This window comes from Convolutriloba macropyga, chromosome 3 (genome assembly GCF_964194025.1).
Source record: "Convolutriloba macropyga chromosome 3, txConMacr16.3, whole genome shotgun sequence".
NCBI lineage: Eukaryota > Metazoa > Xenacoelomorpha > Acoela > Convolutidae > Convolutriloba > Convolutriloba macropyga.
Window position 1 is genome coordinate 43765167 of NC_134470.1, and position 23862 is coordinate 43789028.

General features: G+C 34.6%; 1 protein-coding gene across 3 annotated transcripts in view; it reads left to right on the forward strand.

The window, feature by feature from the left end:
* The window catches only part of LOC142337073 (uncharacterized), a 45227-nt gene extending 25062 nt beyond the window's left edge, over positions 1 to 20165 (forward strand). Inside the window, exons 2-4 of one of the 3 annotated variants that reach the window (XM_075386139.1) lie at positions 14708 to 14870; positions 17284 to 17391; positions 19992 to 20165. In XM_075386139.1, the coding sequence (XP_075242254.1) occupies positions 14708 to 14870; positions 17284 to 17391; positions 19992 to 20025 (305 nt within the window). In that variant the 3' untranslated portion in view covers positions 20026 to 20165. The remainder of the gene's footprint in view (positions 1 to 14707; positions 14871 to 17283; positions 17392 to 19991) is intronic. The other 2 variants (XM_075386141.1, XM_075386142.1) reach the window with 2 other exon arrangements.
* Positions 20166 to 23862: the final 3697 nt, after the last annotated feature.

The window sequence follows — 23862 nt, forward strand, 5'->3', positions numbered from 1 at the left end:
CAAATCCCAAAGACTGCCGTGAAACCTATGAGGAGATATTAAAGAACCCTTAAAGTAGCATTGTTGTCGAGAAACTAGGCAGTGAGCAAGCTGCTCCACTGTTTTCGTCCTTGCAGGTTGAAAAACCGAAAATAATGCGAAAATAAAACAAATTTTGAAAAAGACCTGAAATTTGATAAATGCATTAAACCTTTGTGAAATGTTTCTTTTATATTTTACTTAGCTTGATATTTTATCGTTCTCAGTCTTCTAATTTCAATGTTATGGCTTGAGATTCCCATTAGTAGGCATTGGGGTTTTCTTAGATATCTGAAGGTCAACAAATTTTGCGGAAACCCAACATAAAAAAACGGCTCAAAAATTTTGGAAGTTTTTTTTATCTCCCTTGCAAAATGTTAAATACATTTTCTAATAGACCAATCAATCATAAACTGACCCAATAGTGCTCCTGAAGTAAATATTGGGGCGTTAAGCATCTTGTAAGTGGCTGGACTTAAAAACATTTTTCAAAATGCTTATTGCTTTTTTTAGAAAGTTTCGTTCTCATTTTTTGGTCAAAAAATTATTTGAAGCCAATGGGCTTCTAACGCCGGTTTTCTAGGCTGGATACGCGTAGAATAAACAGATCATTTTCTTTTTATTGTAAGTGTTCTGAAAATTTCACTTGATCGTAGCCTTTTTTTGCGTTCTCTGGAAAGAAGCCTTCTTTTTTAGGACAAAACTTTCTATTTTTCGTTACTTAAAAGGGAAATGGGAATTTTCTTCTGTTTAGGTCTCATAAATTAAGCTTACAGTGCTAGCCAAGCGAACTTTTTGTCATCAAGTATCTTTTAAGTGGTTAAACTTGAAAACATTTTTCAAAACGCTTAATGCTTCTTTTTTTAGAAAGTTTCGTTCTCATTTTTTGTTTAAAAAATTATTTGAAGTCAATGGGCCTTAAACCCTGGTTTTCTCGGCTGGATACGCGTAGAATGCACCAATCAATTTTTTATTGCAAGTGCTTTGAAAGTTTCACTTGATCGTAGCCTTTTTTTGCGTTTTCTGGAAAGAAGCATTCTTTATTTGGACAAAAACTCTCTGCGAAATTTCTTCTGTTTAGGGCTCATAAATTGAGCTTACAGTGCCTGCCAAGCGAACTTTTTGTCATCGAGCCTCTTGTAAGTGTCTGAACTTGAAAAAATTTTTCAAAACGCTTAATGCTTTTTTTTAGAAAGTTTCGTTCTCAGTTTGTGTCCTAAAAATTATTTGAAGTCAATGGGCTTCTAACTCTGGTCTTCTAGGCTGGATACGCGTAGAATGCACACATCAATTTTTTATTGCATGTATTTTGAAATTTTCACTTGATTGTAGCCTTTTTTTTGCGTTTTCTGGAAAGAAGCATTCTTTATTTGGACAAAAACTCTATTTTTTTGCTTAAAAGGGAAATGGAAATTTTCCTCTGTTTAGGGCTCATAAATTGAGCTTACAGTGCTTGCCAAGCGAACCTTTTGTCTTCAAGCATCTTTTAAGTGGCCGAACGTTTAATGCTTCTCTTTTTTTTAAAGAAAATTTGGTCGTCCCTTTTCGTTCAAAAATCATTTGAAGTCAATGGGCTTGTAATCCTGCTTTTCTAGGCTGGATAGGGGTGAATTGCGCCCATCAAATTTTTGTTGCAGGTTTTTCTGACAATTTTGTTTGTTTTTAGCTTTTTGCTTCGTTTTTTCGAAAGAAGCATTCTTCAATTATACAAAATTCTTTATATTTTGTTGCTGAAAACCTAAATAGGTTTTTTCTTCCATTTAAGGCTCCTAAATTGAGCTTACAGTGCTAGCGAAGTAAAAATTTTGGTAGTAAACATTTTGTAAGTTGCTGGACTTGAAAACTTTTTTCAAACCATTTATTGCTTCTTTTTTTAAAAGAAAATTTGGTCCTCCCTTTTCGTTCAAAAAATCATGTGAAGGCAATGGGCTTGCAACCTTTTTTGCTCGGCCAAATACAAGTAGAATGCACGCGTCAATTTTTTAGTGAGGTTATTATTTGAAAATTTTGCTTGTTTTCAGGTTTTTTTCCGTTTTCTAGGAAGAAGCATTCTTGTGTTGTGCAAAATTCTTTATATTTTGTTGCTAAATACCTCAATAGGATTTATCTTCTGTTTAGGGCTCCGAAATAGAGCTTACAGTGCTAGCGAAGTAAAAATTTTGGTAACAAACATCTTGTAAGCTGCTGGACTTGAAAACTTTTTTCAAACCGTTTAATGCTTTTTTAAACGAAAATTTGGTCCTCCTTTTTCGTTCAAAAAATCATGTTAAGGCAATGGGCTTGTAACCCTGTTTTGCTAGGCCAAATACAAATAGAATGCACGCGTCAATTTTTTTTGGGGGGTAGTTTTGAAAATTTTGCTTCATTTTAGACCTCTTTTTTGTTTTCTCGAAAGAAGCATTCTTTATTTGGACAAAATTTCTTATATTTTTTGCTAAAACCTATATAGGATTTTTCTTCTGTTTAGGGCTCCCAATTTGAGCTAAAGTGCTAGCGAAGTAAACCTTTTGGTGGTAAACATGGTAGTAAGTTGCTGGACTTGAAAACTTTTTTCAAAATTTTTAATGCTTCTTTTTTTAAAGAAAATTTGGTCCTGCCTTTTCGTTCAAAAAATCATGTGAAGGCAATGGGCTTGTAACCCTGATTTTCTATGCCAGATACAAGTAGAATGAACGCGTCAATTTTTTTGGGGGGTAAGTTTTGAAAATTTTACTTCTTTTTAGACTTCTTTTACGTTTTCTCGAAAGAAGCATTTCTTAATTGAACAAATTTTCTTATATTTTGTTGCTGAAAACCTAAATAGGATTTTTGTTCGGCTTAGGGCTCCTAAATGGATTTTAAACCCTGGTTTTCTCGGCTGAATACGCGTAGAATGCACTACTCAATTTTTTATTGCAAGTGCTTTGAAAGTTTCACTTGATCGTAGCCTTTTTTTTGCGTTTTCTGGAAAGAAGCCTTCTTTATTTGGACAAAACTCTCTTTTTTTCGTTGCTTAAAAGAGAAATGGGAATATTATTCTAATTAGGGCTCATAAATTGAGCTTACAGTGCAAGCCAAGCGAACTTTTTGCCATAAGGCATCTTTTAAGTGGCTGGACTTGAAAACATTTTTTAAAACGCTTAATGCTTCTTTTTTTAGAAAGTTTCGTTCTCATTTTTTGTTTAAAAAATTATTTGAAGTCAATGTGCTTTTAACCCTGTTTTTCTAGGCTATATACGCGTAGAATGCACACATCAATTTTTTATTGCAAGTGTTTTTGAAAATTTCACTTGATTGCTACCTTTTTTTGCGTTTTCTGGAAAGAAGCATTCTTTATTTGGACAAAACCTCTCTATTTTTCGTTCCTTTAAACGAAAATAGGGTCTTTTTTGTTTAGGGCTCCTAAATTGAACGTACAGTGCTAGCCAAATGAACTTTTTGTCTTAAGGCATCTTGTAAGTGGCTGGACTTGAAAACATTTTTCAAAACGCTTAAGGCTTCTTTTTTTTTTTAGAAAGTTTCGTTCTCATTTTTTGTTCAAAAAATTTTTTGAAGTCAATGGGCTTCAAACCCTGTTTTCTAGGCTGGATATGCGTAGAATGCACCAATCAATTTTTTTGTTGCAATTGCTTTGAAAATTTCACTTGATCGTAACCTTTTTTTTTGCGTTTTCTGGAAAGAAGCATTCTTTATTTGGACAAAACTCTCTATGTTTCGTTGCTTAAAAAGGAAATAGGAAATTGGAAATTTCTTCTGTTTAGGTCACATAAATTGAGCTTACAGTGGTAGCCAGGTGAACTTTTTGTCATCAAGCATCTTGTAAGTGTCTGAACTTGAAAACATTTTTCAAAACGCCTAATGCTTCTTTTTTTTAAATCAAATTTGATTCTCATTTTTCGTTCAAAAATATATTTGAAGTATATTGGCTTGTAATCCTGAATTTCTAGAGTAAATACGCGTAGGGTGCAGATATCAATTTTTTATTACAAATGTTTATGAAAATTTCACTTGATTTTAGGATTTTTTTGCGTTTTCTGGAAAGAAGCATTCTTTATTTGGACAAAACTCTCTATGTTTCGTTGCTTAAAAAGGAAATAGGAAATTTCTTCTGTTTAGGTCACATAAATTGAGCTTACAGTGGTAGCCAAGCGAACTTTTTGTCATCAAGCGTCTTGTAAGTGGCTGGACTTGAAAACTTTTTTCAAAACGCTTATTGCTTCTTTTTTTTCTAGAAAGTTTCGTTCTCATTTTTCGTTCAAAAAAATATTTGAAGTACATTAGCTTGTAACCCTGTATTTCTAGGCTGGATACGCGTAGAGTGCACACATCAGTTTTGTTATTGCAAATGTTTTTGAAAAATTCACCTGATTTTAGGCTTTTTTGCGTTTTCTGGAAAGAAGCATTCTTTATTTGGACAAAACTCTCTACTTTTCGTTGCTTAAAACGGAAATAGGAATTTTTTTCTGTTTAGGGCTCATGAATTGAGCTTACAGTGCTAGCCAAGCGGACTTTTTGTCATCAAGCATCTTGTAAGTGGCTGGACTTGAAACCTTTTTTGAAAACGCTTATTGCTTCCTTTTTTTTAGAAAGTTTCGTTCTCATTTTTCGTTCAAAAAAATATTTAAAGTATATTAGCTTGTAACCCTGTATTTCTAGGCTGATTACGCGTAGACTGCACACATCAGTTTTTTATTGCAAATGTTTTTGAAAAATTCACTTGATTTTAGGATTTTTTTTAGCGTTTTTGGAAAGAAGCATTCTTCATTTGGACAAAACTCTCTTTTTTTTGTTGCTTAAAATGGAAATAGGAATTTTCTTCTCATTGGGGCTCATATATGGAGCTTACAGCGCTAGCCAAGCGAACTTTTTGTCATCAAGTTTCTTGTAAGTGGCTGGACTTGAAAACTTTTTTCAAAACGCTTATTGCTTCTTTTTTTTTTAAGAAAATTTCGTTCTCATTTTTCGTTCAAAAAATATGTGAAGTATATTAGCTTGTAACCTGTATTTCTAGGCTGGATACGCGTAGAATGCGCACATCAAGTTTTTCTTGCAAGTGTTTTAGAAAACTTAACTTGATTTTGCCTCTTTTTTTCGTTTTCTCGAAAAAAGCATTCTTCATTTGGACAAAACTCTCCATTTCTCGTTCCTAAAAAGGTAAATAGGAAATTTCTTCTGTTAAGGCCTCCCAAATTGAGCTTACAGTGCTAGCCAAGCGAACTTTTTGTCATCAAGCATCTTGTAAATGGCTGGATTTGAAAACATTTTTCAAATCGCTTAATGCTCCTTTTTTGAAAGAAAGTTTTGGTCCTCCCTTTTCGTTCAAAAATCATTTGAAGTCATTGGGCTCGCAAACCTGTTTTGCTAGGCTAAATACGCATAAAATGCACGCAGCAAATTTTTCTGGGGAATGTTTTTGAAATTTTCACTTCATTTTAGCCTTTTCTTTCGTTTTCTTGAAAGACGCATTCTTTTCTTGAACAAAATTCTCTATTTTTCGTTGCTAATAAAGGAAATAGAATTTTTTTTTTCTGTTTAGGTCTCCTAAATTGAAATTACAGTGCTAGTCAAGCAAAGTTTTTACCGTGAAGCATCTTGTATGTGGCTGGATTTAAAATATTACTTAATTTTAGCTTTTGCGTTTTCTCGAAAGAAGCATTCTTTGTTTTGATAAAACTCAGTGTTTTCAAATAACCATAGTTTCTACTCAAAAGGTTTTCGAACTCTTTTAGATTGTTTGAAATGAGTTGTCAAGATTCAAGAAGTTTGGATCAAGTGTATGGGTTACTGGATGTATCAGGGAGTGATTTAGCTGATGGAGAATTGTTTTCGTTGCCTATTTATTCCGAAAAAGTTGGGGAAAATGGCGCTTTTAACTTTGGCAGATTTCTGGCCGCATTACTGTGTGGTTCTGGGGCTAAGTGTGCGTTCATCAACAAAAAATTGAAACGCAGAGTTCGGCAAAGTTGTTTTTCGCCAACATACGATCAAAGGCTTGAAAAGTTGTTTCAAGATTGTGTTGAACAGAAGTTCCACGATGACAAAGAAGTTTCTCTAATGTGGGCTTTACTTGGCGCTAATAGCTATGGTTCAGAAATGTGACGAAAGCACCCGGAGCAAATTCAATCTCAAGGCTCGCAAACGTATTCTGGAAATTAATGAGAATAAAAGTTTCATAACTGAATGCTTTAGAAAACTCAAAAGTCAAGCTTCTCGAAATTCCCTTGGTAATAAATGCTTGTAGCAGAAAAGCTCTTCTTTTTTTACAGATGATGTCATTTGATTGAATACCGTTTTATTTTAATAACTTCTCAGAAAACTGTGTTAGATGTGATCTAAATTAAAATAAGTTTGTGGTCCTTTTTCATTTAAATTATCTTAATCTTTCGGTTGAAAACCGATATCTATTCAAATTGCTTTATAAAGACAAGCTACCCGTGTGGTTTATTTGTTTAGGTTTAGGCCACACAAAAACACTGGTCTCTTGGTTATGTGAGGGCAAGAGCAGTTAGTCTTTCTTTTTCGTTTCCAACGCCGTTTCTTTTTTCAGTGAAAAGAAATGTCTCAAGTACGTAAATCAAGTAGAGCAAACTTTGGGGTAAATAATCAGCGTCCTCTGATGCCCGGACTTGATGACGAAATGCAAAAAAAGGCCAGTAAGCTCTTGTGGGTGTTCTACAAGAAAGGTGATCCCAAGCCTTTCACACTGGAGTACAATTGCTCAAGATGGGAAAAAGAGTTTACGTTGCCCATTAGATTATCAATAAAGCCAAAGGACAAATGCAACGTGTGGTACAACGGGGAATGCTACAGGGCCTCCATTTGTGCACTTTGCGTCAAAGAAAAAGTTTCTGTTGTAGAAAAACAAATTTTTGAGACTGTGGCTGCTGCGGAGTCGTCATTCACAGATATCAGTTTTGCACCGTAAGTTTTTTTTAAAAAAGCAATTTTTGTAAAATCAAAACACTTTTGGAGGAAGGTTTTTCTTTTGGTGGGTCTTTCTTTTTCAATTCCAGCAGCCCTAATTCTCTCTCTGTCTAATTTTTAACTGCTGTTTTCTCTTTTCACGTTTTTCTCTATTTTTCTATATCGAAAATCAATTGCAATCAAGCAAAAACCAGTGGTCGTGGTGTTATTTATTGAAATCGTTTTAGTACTTAATTGGAGTCTCTGAAAATAAATCTTCAATTTTTCTAGGGACATGAACAACAGCCGAGCTCAGAGTTCATTGAAGAAATCAAAACGCCCTGAGGAAGAGACTGCATGCCCTAAAAGGACATCCCCTTACAATGATGAAAACCAGCCACCGGTGAAGAGTTTAAGATATGATCGGAGCACACTGGCTGGCCCTCACAATGCTGCTGCATTGGTCTCGGTACAAAGTAAACCTACACAAGAGAAGCCAGAGGAAACGGTTTTTTTTTAAAATTGTATAATGACTACGTTGCCAGTCGTTAACTCCTGCAAAACATAATAAATTTTTTAGCTAAACTAGTCGCTCACTTCTAAAATTTGCAAAGGTGCATTCTGACTTTCCTTGTTGTTTTTACTGCTTGTTTTTAACGCATATATTGTGTTTGGATTCCTGTGATTGTTGCCGAGAAGATGATGGACAAGTTCACTGATGTGTTTGTCCGGAAGGTGAGTGAGCTTGTAAGTGTCCAAGAAGAACACAACAAAAAATGACGAACAAGAATCAGCTCTTGAGATCGAAATTGACTTCTTTAATGAAAGTTAGAACAGAGCCAATAGTTGATGAAGAACCCTCTGCCAACAATCAAGATAACCAAGAGCCAATATGGGTGAACGATGTTGATTTGATGTCACTGAATGCTACGTTTGGTCCCTCAACTTTTGGTCGAACACTTGCTGCTGTAATCTTTGGCACAGGAGAAAAATGCTCTTTGATAAACGAAAGAATCGGTGCAAAACTTCTGAAGCCGAATTCTCGACCTAGCGTTGATCAGGAGCTTGAGCTGAAAATGAAGAGCTGCATCTAGAGGAAGTTCCCCTCAAGCAAACGATTTGCCGTAGAAAAAGCCTTTCAGGGCGCCAATCAGTACAGTGCGGAAATGAGACAAAAATTTCCATGGAAAAAAGAAGCAAGAAATACCGTTGGTTTGGAGTCGTAGTTTTGACATACAGCGATTCTTCAAAAAAAACTTGAGTGCTTGTTCTCCTTCCACTCGTTGCTATTTTTTAATGTTGCTTCTCCTAAATTGATGTGCCAGAATATTAGCATATTTTGAAACTACATATTTGAATTTGAAAAGTTTCTTTCTGCTTCTCTACTTCATTTGAAAAACTTCAACTTTAAGTTCAAACCTAAATTTTTTTTGGCAATTATATTGCTTGTTTTAGTCGTTAATAAATGAAGGTATTGCTTTTGTCTCTGTGTTATCTGTCGCCTTATTGTAAACTTTGTTCAATTTGTTATCTAGCAAAAGCCAGTTTAATTTGTTTGGTGCCACTTGATTTGACAAACGTTCAAATGTGTTTATTATATAGTTTCTCCTCTCCAGACGTTCCATTTTTTTTCTGTGAAAATACACCGTTGTTGTTGTATTTGAGCTTGTTCTCAAACATAGTTCAGAAATAAAAGTTAAACATGTTATAGAATTTAACCCATTGCTTCAAATGCAGTTTTTTTATTAAGTAAAAACTAATCAACCTGGCAAAGAGGAGTTGGAGTTATAATGTATTAGCTTTGCAGAGGTTTACAAAGATAATCGCTGTAACAAAAGGAAAAGACAATGGTTTTATGTCAATCTTTGTTATCTGCTGAAGGACACTTAGTATTACAGAGTAATGTCTGCTAGAGAAAACAACTTAGAGTCCTCTGATTCTGAATACCCTATCAGTGATGATGCGCAGTCTTTTGAGTTTTCTGATGAAGAAGTGCCAACCTCCGAAAAAAATGCGGCGTGAAGAGCGGGACGATAATGCAGAAAAAATAGTTGAGCGCTACCCCACCGACAGTATCGACGATAGGGACTTCAGTACCTCTGCTCCACTTTTGAAATTGGAAAGCGAATTCGATCGCATCATAGAGTGCCATAAAGAAAATCTGAAAAACTCAAGAAGGCAAGATAAGGCATCTAATGCAGAATTCCTTAACTCTGTATTTCTTATGACTCGGCGCGAAGAAGTTCTTGTCGACAACCGTGAAGATCTCGCTGTAATGTTTAAAGGGGAAAATTTCTGAGAAAAACAACTGCAAGCTGCAGGAAAAGATGCTGGGTCCTGGGAGAAGAATGCCTGGCCAATGAGGAAGAGTTGATGAGCACGTCGAAAAGATCTTTAATGGTATATGTTTTTTCTTAATTTGGAAAAAATCAAGTTAAAATAGTCAAGAATCTAAGCTGTAAAATTAAGAAAGTTTCAAGCTCAAATTTTTCGGGTTAATGAAACTGGATGAAATCATTTTTAGAGTTTTTTGCTTTAGACGTTGTTCGCCGTAAGTACCCGCGAAATGCTGAGCTGGCACTTAAAGAAGCCAGGAATGCCGCAAACCAAATGGGACTGGATTTGAAGAAGAAAAATCCGAACTATGCTCAGAACCAATCAACCAGTGCCTGAAGATAAACGTTAGAGGATGCATAGATCGATTCGGTTATCTATTATCAAGGAAGTTCAATTTGATTGAGTACATGAGTCCTTGTTTCACTTTATATTGCTAATTTTTTTGTTCGAAAAATTAACTCATGATTTATATAGAGGTATAAGTGTATAAATTTTTGTCAACCGTGTACCCTAATTTGATGCTTTTGATGATTTGCTGTTCTTCAATTCAGTTAATGACAAATTTGATTTTCTCAGATAAAGAATTAATGATTTCAGAAGCTCTTTGACAACAAATTTAGACGCTTCTTAGATGTCTTAATTTGCTTCAGATCGCTTTAATAGCCTAACTTTTCTTTTGACGGTAGTTTATTTGCCATCTTTCTTTCAGTTGAAATGAGGATAAAACACAAAAGTCTTGTTCTTGCTCAAGGTGATGCGCAAATAACCAACGAGATGATTGCTCAAAATGGCCGCGAAGTTATTGCGATGGTTGAGAAATTTTCACCTGAGCATTACCTTAAATTTGTAGAGGAACAAGCTCTGTATGCCAAATACGACTCATTGCTTCGAGTCTGCTACAATGAGGCCACCAATTCGTCGTTTGAGTTCAAACAGGATAATTTCGGAGGCTATGGACTGTTTTTCAACGGCACTGACACTTTAAAAGTTTCAAAAAGAAAAGTTCTGGAAAATTTGTGGGTAATTCTAGAACAAGTGGACTCAACAGACGAAAATAAAATCCTGCCCATATCCGTATTCAAGCCTACAAACGTCTGCAACAAAATGCGTTTAATGTGCGGTTCTGTTCGTTTTGTTAATCACTCGTGTGATCCTAACTGTCAATTTGTAGTCTGTGAAATAGGTGCACAGAAATGTATTAAAGTAGAAATACTCAAAGACATCCATCCTGGAGATGAACTTCTTGTGTATTACGGTGACGACTATTTTGGTGAAAATAATATCTATTGCAAATGCAGAAAAGATCATTTGCATGTTCAGCAAGCAGCAGAAGCAACTCAGGCAACCGAAGTTGACGATAAACTGGAGCTACGTGTCTTTGATTCAGTTGAGTCTAACCGACTGTCTGTTTTTAGACAAAATCGTCGACGACTAGTTGTTTCTAGGAAACGCCCACGAGTATAAGAAGTAGCTCATATCAGACAAGTAGCTCTGACAACTCGAGCGATTGTTCGTCTAATAAAGAATGGGAGATTGAACAAAATGAGTTGATGGAGGTTGTTCAATCGCAAGTTTTAAGTGAAGTTGAAAATGTTACGAAGATGTTACGAAAATGTTACGAAAATGTTATGAAGTTGAAATGAGTCCTACAATTTTAATATATAGACACCTCAGGATTCTGTTGCCCCGGATTTAGAAATTGAAAACGTCAGTGAAATTGGTCCGAATGTTTTTCCAAGGCCTGCAATTGGGTTAAGCTCTTCTGAATCGGAAGATGGTTGCAGTCAGGCAAATTGTAACCCAGAATCTGACTTAGTGAGTTGTGTATCAGCAATTATTTCCAGGCATGGAACGTCCGACTCGGAAGCAAAGGACTGGATCAGTTTATTGCGATTAGTTGGCGCAGAGTCAACCATACCAAGCTTCAAAAGCATGAAAAGGAAATGCCAGCCTACAGCGCAAGAAAAAATGGAACGTTTGAAAGCTTGTGGCTCTGGTTTTCGTTGGTCTCTTGATTTCATGACGGAGCTGCATTCTGTAATTGAGAACAACATTACAGAAATCTTTCGCCATGACAACGAACGAAAAAAAAGAATCAGATTTAAATCTTCCTGCTTTCTTCGACTTGAACGCGAAAACACTAGAAATTTTCATAATTCTTAATTCAGATGGCGTTAAGATAATGAAAGCATCGTCAAAATCTATCTGGCCGGTTTGGTTGGCAATTGCAAACTTACCCCCAATTCTGCGGTCCTCCTTCGAAAATATTGTTTTGGCTGCGCTTTGGTTGGGTAACAATAAACCAGCTTGGGACGATATCTTCGAAGTAATGATTTAAACTAAAATAAACAAAACTGTAAATTAAAGTTCAAATTGATTTGTTTCATTTATTGGTTTTTCCAGGATTTGCGGAACGAGTTTTCCAGTGAATCTCTGTAAATAAGGTTTAGAGAGTTTTCCTACAGCCTGAAATTCAGCGTATTTCTTCTGGTGTCCGATTTACCGGCAACAACATCAATATTAAACATGCACATTCATCTTGCACGTTATGGCTGCACACTGTGCCTTGTGCAAACTCAACTAGGCGAAACGGCTCCTTACTATCCTATTGACAATTTTAAAATGCGAACTCCTGAATTACACGAAAAGCATCTGAAAGAAATTGAGCAAAACCATCTGAGAGTTTATCGTGGTGTCAAAGGCAGATCAAAGATTTTTGCTCTAATTCCTAACTTACCTCTAGCGGCTCCAATTGACGTCATGCATCAACGTTATCTTGGGGTTTCCAAAGTTATGTTGCAAGTGATTGCTAAAAAGACAACGAGAAGCGATCTTCAATTGATTGAAAGTGCCGTCAAAACTATCGCGGTAATTTTTTTTGCTTATCTTTGGTGATTTTTAATTCATTCCTATTTGATGTTAAAAAACTGTAATTGTTTTCAGCTCACTTGCGAATGCAAAAGATCTGTCAGACCACTGCGTGAACTGGATTTCTTCAAGGCGAACGAATTGAAGCTATGATTTTTTTATATCGGCCAAATTCTGTTCCATTCGACTGTCATTGAAGATCTTTACGATCGCTTTATTCTTTTGAGTTACGTCATTCGTCTGCTCATGATTTCTTCTTTGCATGCAATTGAAGCTGAAAATCTGTTTCGAAGTTTTCTCCTACAACTGAAAAACCGATATTCCGAAGAAATCTTTTCACCAAATGTGCATGCACTCTCACACTTAGCGTGGCAAGTAAGATCTTTCGGACCTTTATGGACAGCATCCGCAATGATGTTTGAATCGGCTAACTACCTCTTGCAGTCAAAATTCACAGGAACGTCAATCATTTGCAGCTTTTAGTCGAGCGTTATATTCGAAACAAAGATTCGTACCGAAGAGAAATAGGGGACAACAAACTTGCAGAATTCGCCAGCAAACTTCGCGGAAAAAAGAGATTCTTCAAACAATGTTTGAGTTCTGGAATACCAGATGATATCAGAGCTGAAGGAGACGTTTTCTACAGCAACGCAAAGCTTAGCTTCTTTGAACTCGATTCACTCTGCCATCAGTCGTCACGAAACAGTTATATTTCTTATAGAAGCAATGGAAGGCTTCGTTATGGCCAGATAAGGCTTTTTTTCTGCCTCAAATAACGTTGAGAAATTATCGGTCTTTGTACTGAAAATTATTGAAGTGAAAAAATGCAATCAAGCAACAGCAGCGCCCGCTTATTCTTTTCTCATTTTCAAAAGAACTTCAAAAATAGAAACAGTGTTTCAGGATGCAATCAAAGACAAGTTTTTACGTATTGATTTCAATAACACATCGTACTTGTCACCCCTTCTGAATTGCTTTGAGCATGATTAGGATCTACAAAACTACCCAAAGACATTCAAAACATATTAATATTTAATTTTTGTTGTTTATGTACCTTGATTATCTTAGTGCAATTTTCTTTGTTGATCAAATGATTATTTTCTTGAAAATTTAATTTTCTTTGCTTCTTGTTTTGTTTCTTAGTTTCGCTTCTTATTTCATGTTGAGTTGAGGTTCTGTATGCTTGCAATTTCTCTTTTGCTTCAATCTTAGAGAAATCTTGTTTCAATTCTCGGCAACCGTTATTTCAAGACAAATATTTACTGGTGACACATTGCAGTAAACTGTTCAAAAACGCGGGAAATTTGAGTAATGCATAAAATTTACGAAAAGGCTATGAAAAGGTATAAACTTTTTTGATTTCCTGGATACCATAGAAAAGCCATCTATAAGTTAAAAAACAGAAAAACAAGTAAAAACTACAGTGGTGATATTAATATGACATTAAGCTTTCGAAAAAATTAAGTTCCTTTAAATTCTTCTTGGCATACATATGCATTTAGGAAACACAGAGCAAGCATGCGGAAAACACGTACTATACGTGGATATTTAGAGAACCATGGAGCCCCAGAAAAGGCAGTTATAAGTTAAAAAACACAGAAAAACGAGTAAAAACTACAGTGGTAATATTAAAGACATTAAGCCTTCGAAACATCAAATTCAGTTCTTTTTTATTCTTCTTGGCAAGCATATGCATGTAGGAAACACTTAAAAACAATGCAAAAGCCACGTACTATATGTGGACTTTTTGAGAACCAGCGGGTCTTAGAAAAGGCATTTATAAAGTGAAAAATACAGAAAAACAAGTAAAAACTACAGTGGTGATATTAATATGACATTAAGCTTTCGAAAAAGCAGATTCGGTTCCTGTATATTCTTCTTGGCATCCATATGCATGTAGCAAACACAGAGCAGCCATGCAAAAATCGGGTACTATACGTGGATATTTAGAAAACCATAGAGCCATACAGGAACCGTTATGGAACAATTTGTGGGTCATGCAAGAACTATTTATGAATCTTGTAAGAACCGTTTGTGGATCATGTAAGAATCATGTAACTAATCACAAAGGTTTTGTTGTAATAACCTGTTATGGACCATGTTTGGATCATGTAAAAAGATGTCGGAACCATATATGAGCCGTCAAAGAAACATGTAAGAACCATATATGGATCATGTAACCAACATGTAACTAATCACAAAGGTTTTGTTGTAATGACCTCGAGTGGACAATGTAATAACAATGTAAGAAACATGCCGGAATCATGTAAAAAACATTTAATAAACATATATGGACCATATAAGAATTATATATGGACCATATAACAACCATATATGGACCATATAAGAACCATATATGGACCATGTAAGAACCATATGTGGTACCAATATGCCATAAGTCGAGTTAAGCTTTTAAAGCTGGAACTGCTGCATAAGCTTTGTATGGGCGTTGAAAGAACGCATAAATCATCATATTGGATTCTTGGATGCCATATAAGAATCATATATGGAAATCTTGGCAACCATTGCAAGATCAAATAAGAAAATTTTGTATGGCCTGTATGGGACCATATATGGTTCTTGGATATTGTTGCCAAGAAAGGTCAACCCGGGAACCTCATCAACAATAAACAAGACAAGATGCGGCCTGAACATGAGGATCAAAAAAATTTGGGCGAGTATGTAAGGAGATTGACTAGCCATCAGCTCCTGAACTTACTAAAGAGGCACTACATTTCTTGTGACGATTTTCAAGACTGCAATCAAGGAATTTTCGATCACGTTCACCATTGGAAATTTGATCGCCCTTGTGAGCTTTCTTTGTTCAAAAAATCAGTTTAACATAAGAGAAAACGAGTTCTCATCCAGCTGTCTCAATAGGTTCAATTTTTGTGTTTTGCGTGACATCGAAATCTTTTCCCAATGACAAAATAAGCTCACTTTTGAAAAAAAGCTTATAATCAATCATAATCCTTCATATCACTCTAAAACTCTCGAGTGAAATCGCACAATTGATTTTTGTATGATGAATAATCACACGTTTTTCAGGTAATAAGAATGGCTCGTTTGATTAAAAACCAGAAAATTGTTCTCGTGCTATCAATAAATGCAGGACTTTTCTTGTTCAATGGGAGCATAAGGAAAACGACCGGTTTATGTAGAAATTTCCTTCTGCGAGTTTTTTTCTCCTAAAGTCTCGCATCAAAAGTCATGAAATCAATAGGAATGTGAATTTCCAATATTTTCATGGCGGGCCAAAGAGAGTTGTGTACTATAATTCTTCCAGCAAAAAAGTAATTATTTGAAATAAGTGATAAAAGCAGTTGGATAAAAAAAATAACAAGGACATAGTACAAAAAGAAAACTCCGAAACTTTTGTTTTTCGTCAAATACTGTTCACAATTAAAGACTTAAGTTCTCTCAATTGTTCTGACCGTTTTTATTACCGTTCTTTTCTACCTTTGTCAGCGGTTATCAACAAAAAAATGATTGGCGTGTTTTCAAAGTTGAGAGGCTCGTATAAAGTTAATTTTTGTTCACTGAAAGATAAAACAAAAAACCCACCACGCTATATTTAGTAAAGTTTCCGAACCTTTTTTATCTTCTCTTCTTTTTAGTCACAGCAAATACAAGTATTTGAATTTTAATAGGTTGCAGATGGCGCTTAATAACCCAATGCAAGCGCAAAACAGATGAAGCGCCAAAAAGTCTCAGAAAAAGTGATCAAAACTTTATGGAGAGTGTATGCAAAGTAAACGTAGCGCAATCAAGGTTGAAGGTAAAATCTCATCGACAGCAGTTCACCTTTTTAGGGGTTTCTCCTAAAATAGGTGATTCAATGCCTCTAACAACTAGCCCCCTTTTTGAAAAAATACTCTATATATTGGTTTTAATTCGGCCAGCTTATGCTCAGAGCGTGTTAGTAACTATTAGTAGACGTATTTGACTCATAAAAAGATTTCAAAGGTCTGGAAGATTTGAGTTATGTGAGATTCTATGTGTTATTTTGCTGTTTGATCATCTGTATCAGTTGTATTCTTTTCAATAGTTATCTCATTTCCACAAGAATTTGATAAATGAAAAAAAATGTTTTTTTTTCAAAATCAAAACAGTTGTTTTTAATTGTTTAATGGCTATTCCTTGAATTGGTTTCTATGGAACCAAGTTGGCGTGTTTAATGTTATATAATGTTATTTAATGATATAATGTTATAGTTGGTGTATTTAATGTTAGATAAAGTTAGTTGTTTTGGTGCGTTTAATTCATGGTTATTATAAAATTTTCATTGGAACAGTGTAAGGCTCTTTTCGGTGGCGACCCTAGTGTTTATGGTGTGTCTTATATACACCTCCAGCACTTAAAAATTTCGATATACTGGAATGAATAGGCTCAATTGTTGATTACTGAACAAACGATAGCTGAATAATACGACAACTTTTTTGTAATTTTTGATGATTCTTCGTAATTCATAATAAATCTTAATAGTTTTAGTTTAATCTAATGAACTCTTGCTTATTCTTATATCAAACCTAATCGATTTAGGATGTTAATTTTGCAAGAATCTTGCAAGATTAACAGTATTTTGCAATAATCTTGCAAGATCTTGCATGACTAACATCCTGTCTTGACTAGGGAAGGTAATTTTTGCTTTTTAATACTTGGCATGTCTTGAGATTTCATGAATAACCTTTCCTGGTTATCTTTTCAAGATCTTCTTTCCTGATACACATGCAAGGAGCTTACAAGTTTGTACTTATCTTGATGTTATCTTGGCAGGCAAGATGTCAAGATCTTGGCAAGGTTAACCATGTCTTATCTTGTTTGTTATTAATATGTATTAAGTTTCGGCTCACTGAGATGCACTTATTTGCCCTGAAAATCATCTTATTAAACCCTTCTGGTGACAGCAGCAATTTGGAAAATTTATCAATCAAAAAACAAATCATAAAAAATTCACGCCCTAATAAATCTCAATTACAATGATTTTTGGTAATTTCGTACATGGATTTTGTTAGAAAACTTTGTTTTCGTTGGCAAAAAGATCACAACGTTTTGACAACATTAGCGCTAAATCCCAAATCGTACAACCAATCATTAAAATTACGTCCAGATCAAATATTTGTTTGCAATTTTTGGCACTGAAGCCCGGATCGGTTGAACTTGATTGAAAATGTTTTGAGAGCTGAAGCGTGAGTTGTTGGCTTTGCGCAGGAGAAATAAATTGAGATTGTTGGACCAGATTCGCAATGACCACAACAGCATGTACTTGAAACTAACGAAAGACAGGTTCGTTATAGTCAAACGCAAAATTCAATTGCGTCTTAATCAAACGAGAACAGTCAAAATCGACATAGACAACTGCGATAATTTGACAATTTGATGCGCGTGCAGTGTAATTACCGGAGAGTACTTTAAAATAGCATCAATTTTCTTCATGCCTAATTTTCTCGTTCACGTTTGCTGCACAAAACATTTATACAACCAGCGCAACAAAATAGCTTACCAACCTTTGCCACTGCTCAGAAGTCCATTTTACAAAAATTATGGAGACTAACCGCGAAAATTGATAATGAAAAATCCCATCAAACTCGGAAAAACCCGGTCCGAGACCGAATGTTTGACATGTAAGAACTTGCAAGTTTCTTGCAAAAGATCGTTAACTTGTAAGAGTTTGCAAATGTCGTGCAAAAGGTGGTTAACTTGCAAGTCGAAAGTTTAACATGTACGAACTTGCAAGCCCAACGTTTAATTTGTAAGCTTCCTGTGAGTTCGTCACGGTCGAGTTTAACTCTCATCGGTTAGTTCAATATAACATTCTGTCATTTACCATAGAAGGTGCACGGGATTTAGTTGCTCAATTTGAATAACAAAATATAATGCAACCTACGTTGACAAAACAGTTACTTCTCATTTTTATCAACTCGAGAGATTATTTTTCGCCATTTGATTAAAATTAAGTAGATCACAATTAGTTTCTTCCCATTGCTTTTTAAAATGTTCCTATAATTTTTTTACCTTTTTTGAATACGATTGAACTTTCAATTTTGTTTGGCAGAATTTTTTTAAACGATTATTTATTAAAATTTTTGTGATTTCAGTTCACAGTTTTCCCGAATCTAATTTTTTGTCTTTAGCATCTGTCTACATTCTTAGCTTGCAACCTTTGTTGTTTTTTGCAACAATATGGGCAGAAAGGTTTTCTTATCAGAAATTATATTCTAAGAACTTATATAAGAACAGATGTTTAAAACGAAATGTTTAATTTGTAAGAACCCCGTGAATTGGTTAACTTTCAGGAGCCTTGTAGCTCAAATGGGTAACTTGCCAGAACTTGCAAGTTTTTGGAAGACAATTTTGCAAAACGATGCATCGCATTGTAAGAACTTGCAAGAAAATTGCAAGCTCTTACAAGCTAAATGAATTCTACACGAATTCAGCTAAAAATTAAGGAGATATAAAAAAGTCATTGCATGGAAAAGATTAATTTTTTGAACCTGTTAATAAATAGCAAAACATGGGGTGTATATGTTAGAATGAAAACGTGTGTATCTTTATTTAGCGCGATGAATTTTCTTAAACTTGACTATAGAAGGAGGATTAAAATCTTAACAAACAGAGAAAAGTTAACAGAGAAAAAGAAAAAAAGAAAATAGGTTGACAGTGACGTTCAATAAGTTTGTTCAGTTTGACTGAAACACTTTGCTTTCTCTAGTAATGTTTGAGACGTTCGACTGAAAAAATAATTTTGCGACTGACAAAAAGTTTACTGGTCAAAGTTTTGATTTTTGTATATAAGTGAAAATGAAACCTTTAAGTTTTTTTCGCAGAAAAGACCACTCACGCTTCAATAATTAGCAACCGTTGAACATTATCGCACCATATAGGCCTCCTAAATTTTGCTCTTTCTTTTTTACTTCTTTTTTTCTCTTTATAAACTCTTTTTTCGAGTGGCCAAAAATGCAAAATCGTTTTAGATTAACCACTCATGATAACTTCAGATAATAGAAAAGTTTTGTCTTTGCTGTATTTTCCCTGTGTTTTCAAGTTTTTATAACATTGTATCTTTTAATGAAATTTTTCCCTTCAAGACTTGACGTCCGCGTGGTCTCAATTGGTTGAAAGTTTTATGGAAAAATTTTAAGCTCTAACGGTTTCCATTCAATAATTAAGAAGAATTTTTAAAACAAGATGGTTGAGTTGTGATGTTTGATATGGCTGATTTTTTTACTAGAACCTTCTTTGTGTAGTATCTGTATTCGAACCAATGTTTGAAATTGGTTTTTTGCAGCTTCCATGCTGAATGTTTATTTGCAAAAAACTTGGAAACCCTTGTTTCGAAAATCATGCAACCCAGAGCATAACACACAATGGAAACTTGTAATAACTTTATATTGGAAAAAGCGCTTTTCCCCATCCACCTTGGAATAATTTTTTAGGTTTTTGATATCATTAATTTATTATAGCTTTCGTGTGCACCGTCGTTCGACATCTTTTCCAATTCATAGGCATTTCAATATGTTGGCTAGGATGATTTTGACAAAAAATCTAATTCTTTTGTCCTTTCATTGTGATGAGATTAATCCAGTAGCTTTTTCCTGCCTCAGATATAAGATAACTTATTTAAAACATAACTACATTTTTAGCGATTTTAAAAAAAATTAACATTGGATTTTTGCGAGAAAACTTCAATTGAGCACCGCTTTGGAGACGACGCATTCCCTGTTTGAAACCCCACGTACGGACCCTCATGATGTTAGAAAAACACATAAGTTCCTCTTGCATCCATCAAGGGTCTTTGGAATAGTTAGCGTTGAAATTGCAAGTTTGAGTAATCAAGGATCACGCGTAACTTTTTAGGAAATTTACAAAAGTTGAAATATGTTTAGAATGGGTCCAGGACATTCGAGGAGTGTCCAATAAATGCAACCGTGTGGAGAAAGAAAAGATTGACAGAAACGGAAAATGCAGTGCAGTTAGCTTTAAATGACATCCAATGAAAAAACTGACGGATATGTTTGAACGAAAAAAATAGATTATTGAATGCTATTTTTCTTGTTGTATTTCTATTTGCGCTGGTAGTGGAAAAAAAGTGGAATATTCAGAATCAACTCAATGATTAAGTGAGCCCAAAATGGCAAAAAATGAACAAAAAATAGACTTTTTTAAGAGAACAAGCCGTCTTTACTAATTAATGAACAATTGTCCAGACTAAAGTGCGCGCGAAGCCTCTTCCAGACAATGTAATTTGCGCGCACCGGAATATGTGTGCGCTCGAAGATCGTCTGATCAGGGGTCACTTCGGTCCACCTCGACCTGGGAACGAAGAATTTGTGTAATCTAAAAACAACATATGCCGGATTTTGAATACTTTCCGAGATAGTTAAATACACACATACACACCATTAGACAAAATTAAAAGCATTTTAATTACTACATTTCTTTTTGAAAGTGCTTATTCAAACATTGGAAAAGCTCTCAGCAGATATCCACTATTCCCACAACTCCTCTCATCAGATCATCCACAAAATTTTGATAATACAAACCTAAGAATTCGATACTCCAGAATCCCCTAAAATCAAAATAATCACAGTCGTGAAGAAGTTGTTCTTTATTAAAAGAAGTAAGAAATCATTATGACAAGGCGCAACTGTAAATGTATTTGAATAAACAAATCAAAACAAACTGAGCATCAAATTATGAAATAAAACGTTCCCGGGTCGAGACCAAATGAGTAACTTGTAAGAACTAGCAAGTTTTTCGGAAAAGATGGTTAGCTTGCAAAAATTTGCAAGTAGAATTGTGAACTTTAAAATTTTGTAAGTCGAATGGCTAACTTGTAAGAACTTACAAGTCGAACAGCTAACTTGTAAGTTTCCCGCAATTTCGTTCCGGTCGAGCAGTACTCTTATTGGTTAATTCAATCTAACATTCAGTAATTTACCGCAGACAGCGCGTGGGAGTTAGTTGTTCTGTTTGGGTAACATAATACAATTTGACCTAAGTAGACAAAATAGTTACTTTTTTATTTTTATCAATTCAAGAGAGATCCTTTTGCAAAACCATTAAAAACAGTAGATCTCAATTAGATTCTCCGCGATTGATTTTTTTAAAATGTTCCAAAATATTGACTTTGATTGAATTTCCAGATCCATATGTCAGCATTTTCTCGAAATAATTTAGTGGCCCTTCATTTTTGATACTCCAGAATCCCCAAAAATCATAACAATCACATTCGTGAAATTGTTCTTTTTTAAAAGAACTAAAAATTATTTTGACAAAGCGCAACTGGAAATGTAGTTGAATAAACAAATCAAAACAAACTGAGCATCAAATTATGAAATAAAATGTTCCCGGGTCGAGACCGAATGGTTAACTTGAAAGAACTAGCAAGTTTTTCGGAAAAGATGGTTAACCTGTAAAAACTCGCCAGTCGAATTGTAACTTTAAAAACTTGTAAGTCGAATGGCTAATTTGTATGAACTTGCAAGACGAACTGCTAACTTGAAAGTTTCTTGCAAGTTAGTTCCGGTCGAGCACAACTCTTATTGGTTAATTTAATTTAACATTCAGCCATTTACTGTAGACAGCGCGTCTGAGTTAGTTACTCTGTTTGTATAAGACAATACAATTCGACCTAAGTAGACAAAAATGTTAGTTTTTTTATTTTTATCAATTCAAGAGAGATCCCTTTGCAAACCCATTAAAAACAGTAGATCTCAATTAGCTTCCTTGCGTTTGCTTTTTTAAAAATGTTCCCAAAATATTGACTTTGATTGCATTTTCAAATCCATATGTCAGCATTTTCTCAAAATAACTTAGGGGCCCTTCATTTTCGATACTCCAGAATCCCCTCAAACCAAAAAATCACAGTCATGAAGATGTTGTTCTTCATTAAAAGAAGAAAGAAATTATTATGACAAGGCGCAACTGCAAATGTAATTGGATAAACAATTCAAAACAAACTGAGCATCTATTTACGAAATAAAATGTTGTTATGTTTACAAATAACATTTTAACAACTTAGACAAATTCAGAGGTTTTTCTTATTATACATAAAAAATTGAACATCTTGTTCTTTTCTAGATTAATTAATAATCCATTTTTTGTAGTCAGGAACATTTCAACATTACTTGATCAAAACTGATAATAATAGACCGTAAGTGAAGGAATATAAACAAAACAAGCTACATTGAGCAAAGATCCAATAGATTTAATTGATATGAAGAACACTAAAAACTAGGTATTTTTTCTAAAATTAAATTATAGAAAATACCGAGTAGAACCGAAGAGATAAATAGACTGAAACGGCCTTATCACGGTAGCCCAAACAATATTGCACAGAAAACTCTATTTGTTTGGGAAGATTTTAAGTTCCATAGAAATCCTCATAATGAAAAAATCGAAGCTGAAAAAATTCATACGTTTCATAATTGTAATTAATCAGCCAATTAGCATTTTTATTTTTTTTCCGTTCCCTCGTTGAGAAATACCGACAAAAACGACGTACGAAGCCTCGGTTTCTGTCAGTTTTTGTCGGTTTCATCGGTTTTGATTGTAAGAAACGTCGGTTTTTGACCTTTTTTGTCGGTTTTTGTCTGTTTTTGTTGAAATAATCGGTATTGTTTTAAGGAACGTAGAATTAATCGGAAATGTCGGTTTTCAACACAAGAAGCGGCAGTTTAAGTAAAAAAATCATCATCCTAGCAGCGTTGGCATCTTTGGACAGTAGTAGTGGTGGTGGTAGTAAAGGTGTTAGTAGTGTTAGTAGTAGTAGTAGTAGTAGTAGTAGTAGTAGTAGTAGTAGTAGTAGTAGTAGTAGTAGTAGTAGTAGTAGTAGTAGTAGTAGTAGTAGTAGTAGTAGTAGTAGTAGTAGTAGTAGTAGTAGTAGTAGTAGTAGTAGTAGTAGTAGTAGTAGTAGTAGTAGTAGTAGTAGTAGTAGTAGTAGTAGTAGTAGTAGTAGTAGTAGTAGTAGTAGTAGTAGTAGTAGTAGTAGTAGTAGTAGTAGTAGTAGTAGTAGTAGTAGTAGTAGTAGTAGTAGTAGTAGTAGTAGTAGTAGTAGTAGTAGTAGTAGTAGTAGTAGTAGTAGTAGTAGTAGTAGTAGTAGTAGTAGTAGTAGTAGTAGTAGTAGTAGTAGTAGTAGTAGTAGTAGTAGTAGTAGTAGTAGTAGTAGTAGTAGTAGTAGTAGTAGTAGTAGTAGTAGTAGTAGTAGTAGTAGTAGTAGTAGTAGTAGTAGTAGTAGTAGTAGTAGTAGTAGTAGTAGTAGTAGTAGTAGTAGTAGTAGTAGTAGTAGTAGTAGTAGTAGTAGTAGTAGTAGTAGTAGTAGTAGTAGTAGTAGTAGTAGTAGTAGTAGTAGTAGTAGTAGTAGTAGTAGTAGTAGTAGTAGTAGTAGTAGTAGTAGTAGTAGTAGTAGTAGTAGTAGTAGTAGTAGTAGTAGTAGTAGTGGTAGTAGTAGTAGTAGTAGTAGTAGCAGTAGTAGTAGTAGTAGTAGTAGTAGTAGTAGTAGTAGTAGTAGTAGTAGTAGTAGTAGTAGTAGTAGTAGTAGTAGTAGTAGTAGTAGTAGTAGTAGTAGTAGTAGTAGTAGTAGTAGTAGTAGTAGTAGTAGTAGTAGTAGTAGTAGTAGTAGTAGTAGTAGTAGTAGTAGTAGTAGTAGTAGTAGTAGTAGTAGTAGTAGTAGTAGTAGTAGTAGTAGTAGTAGTAGTAGTAGTAGTAGTAGTAGTAGTAGTAGTAGTAGTAGTAGTAGTAGTAGTAGTAGTAGTA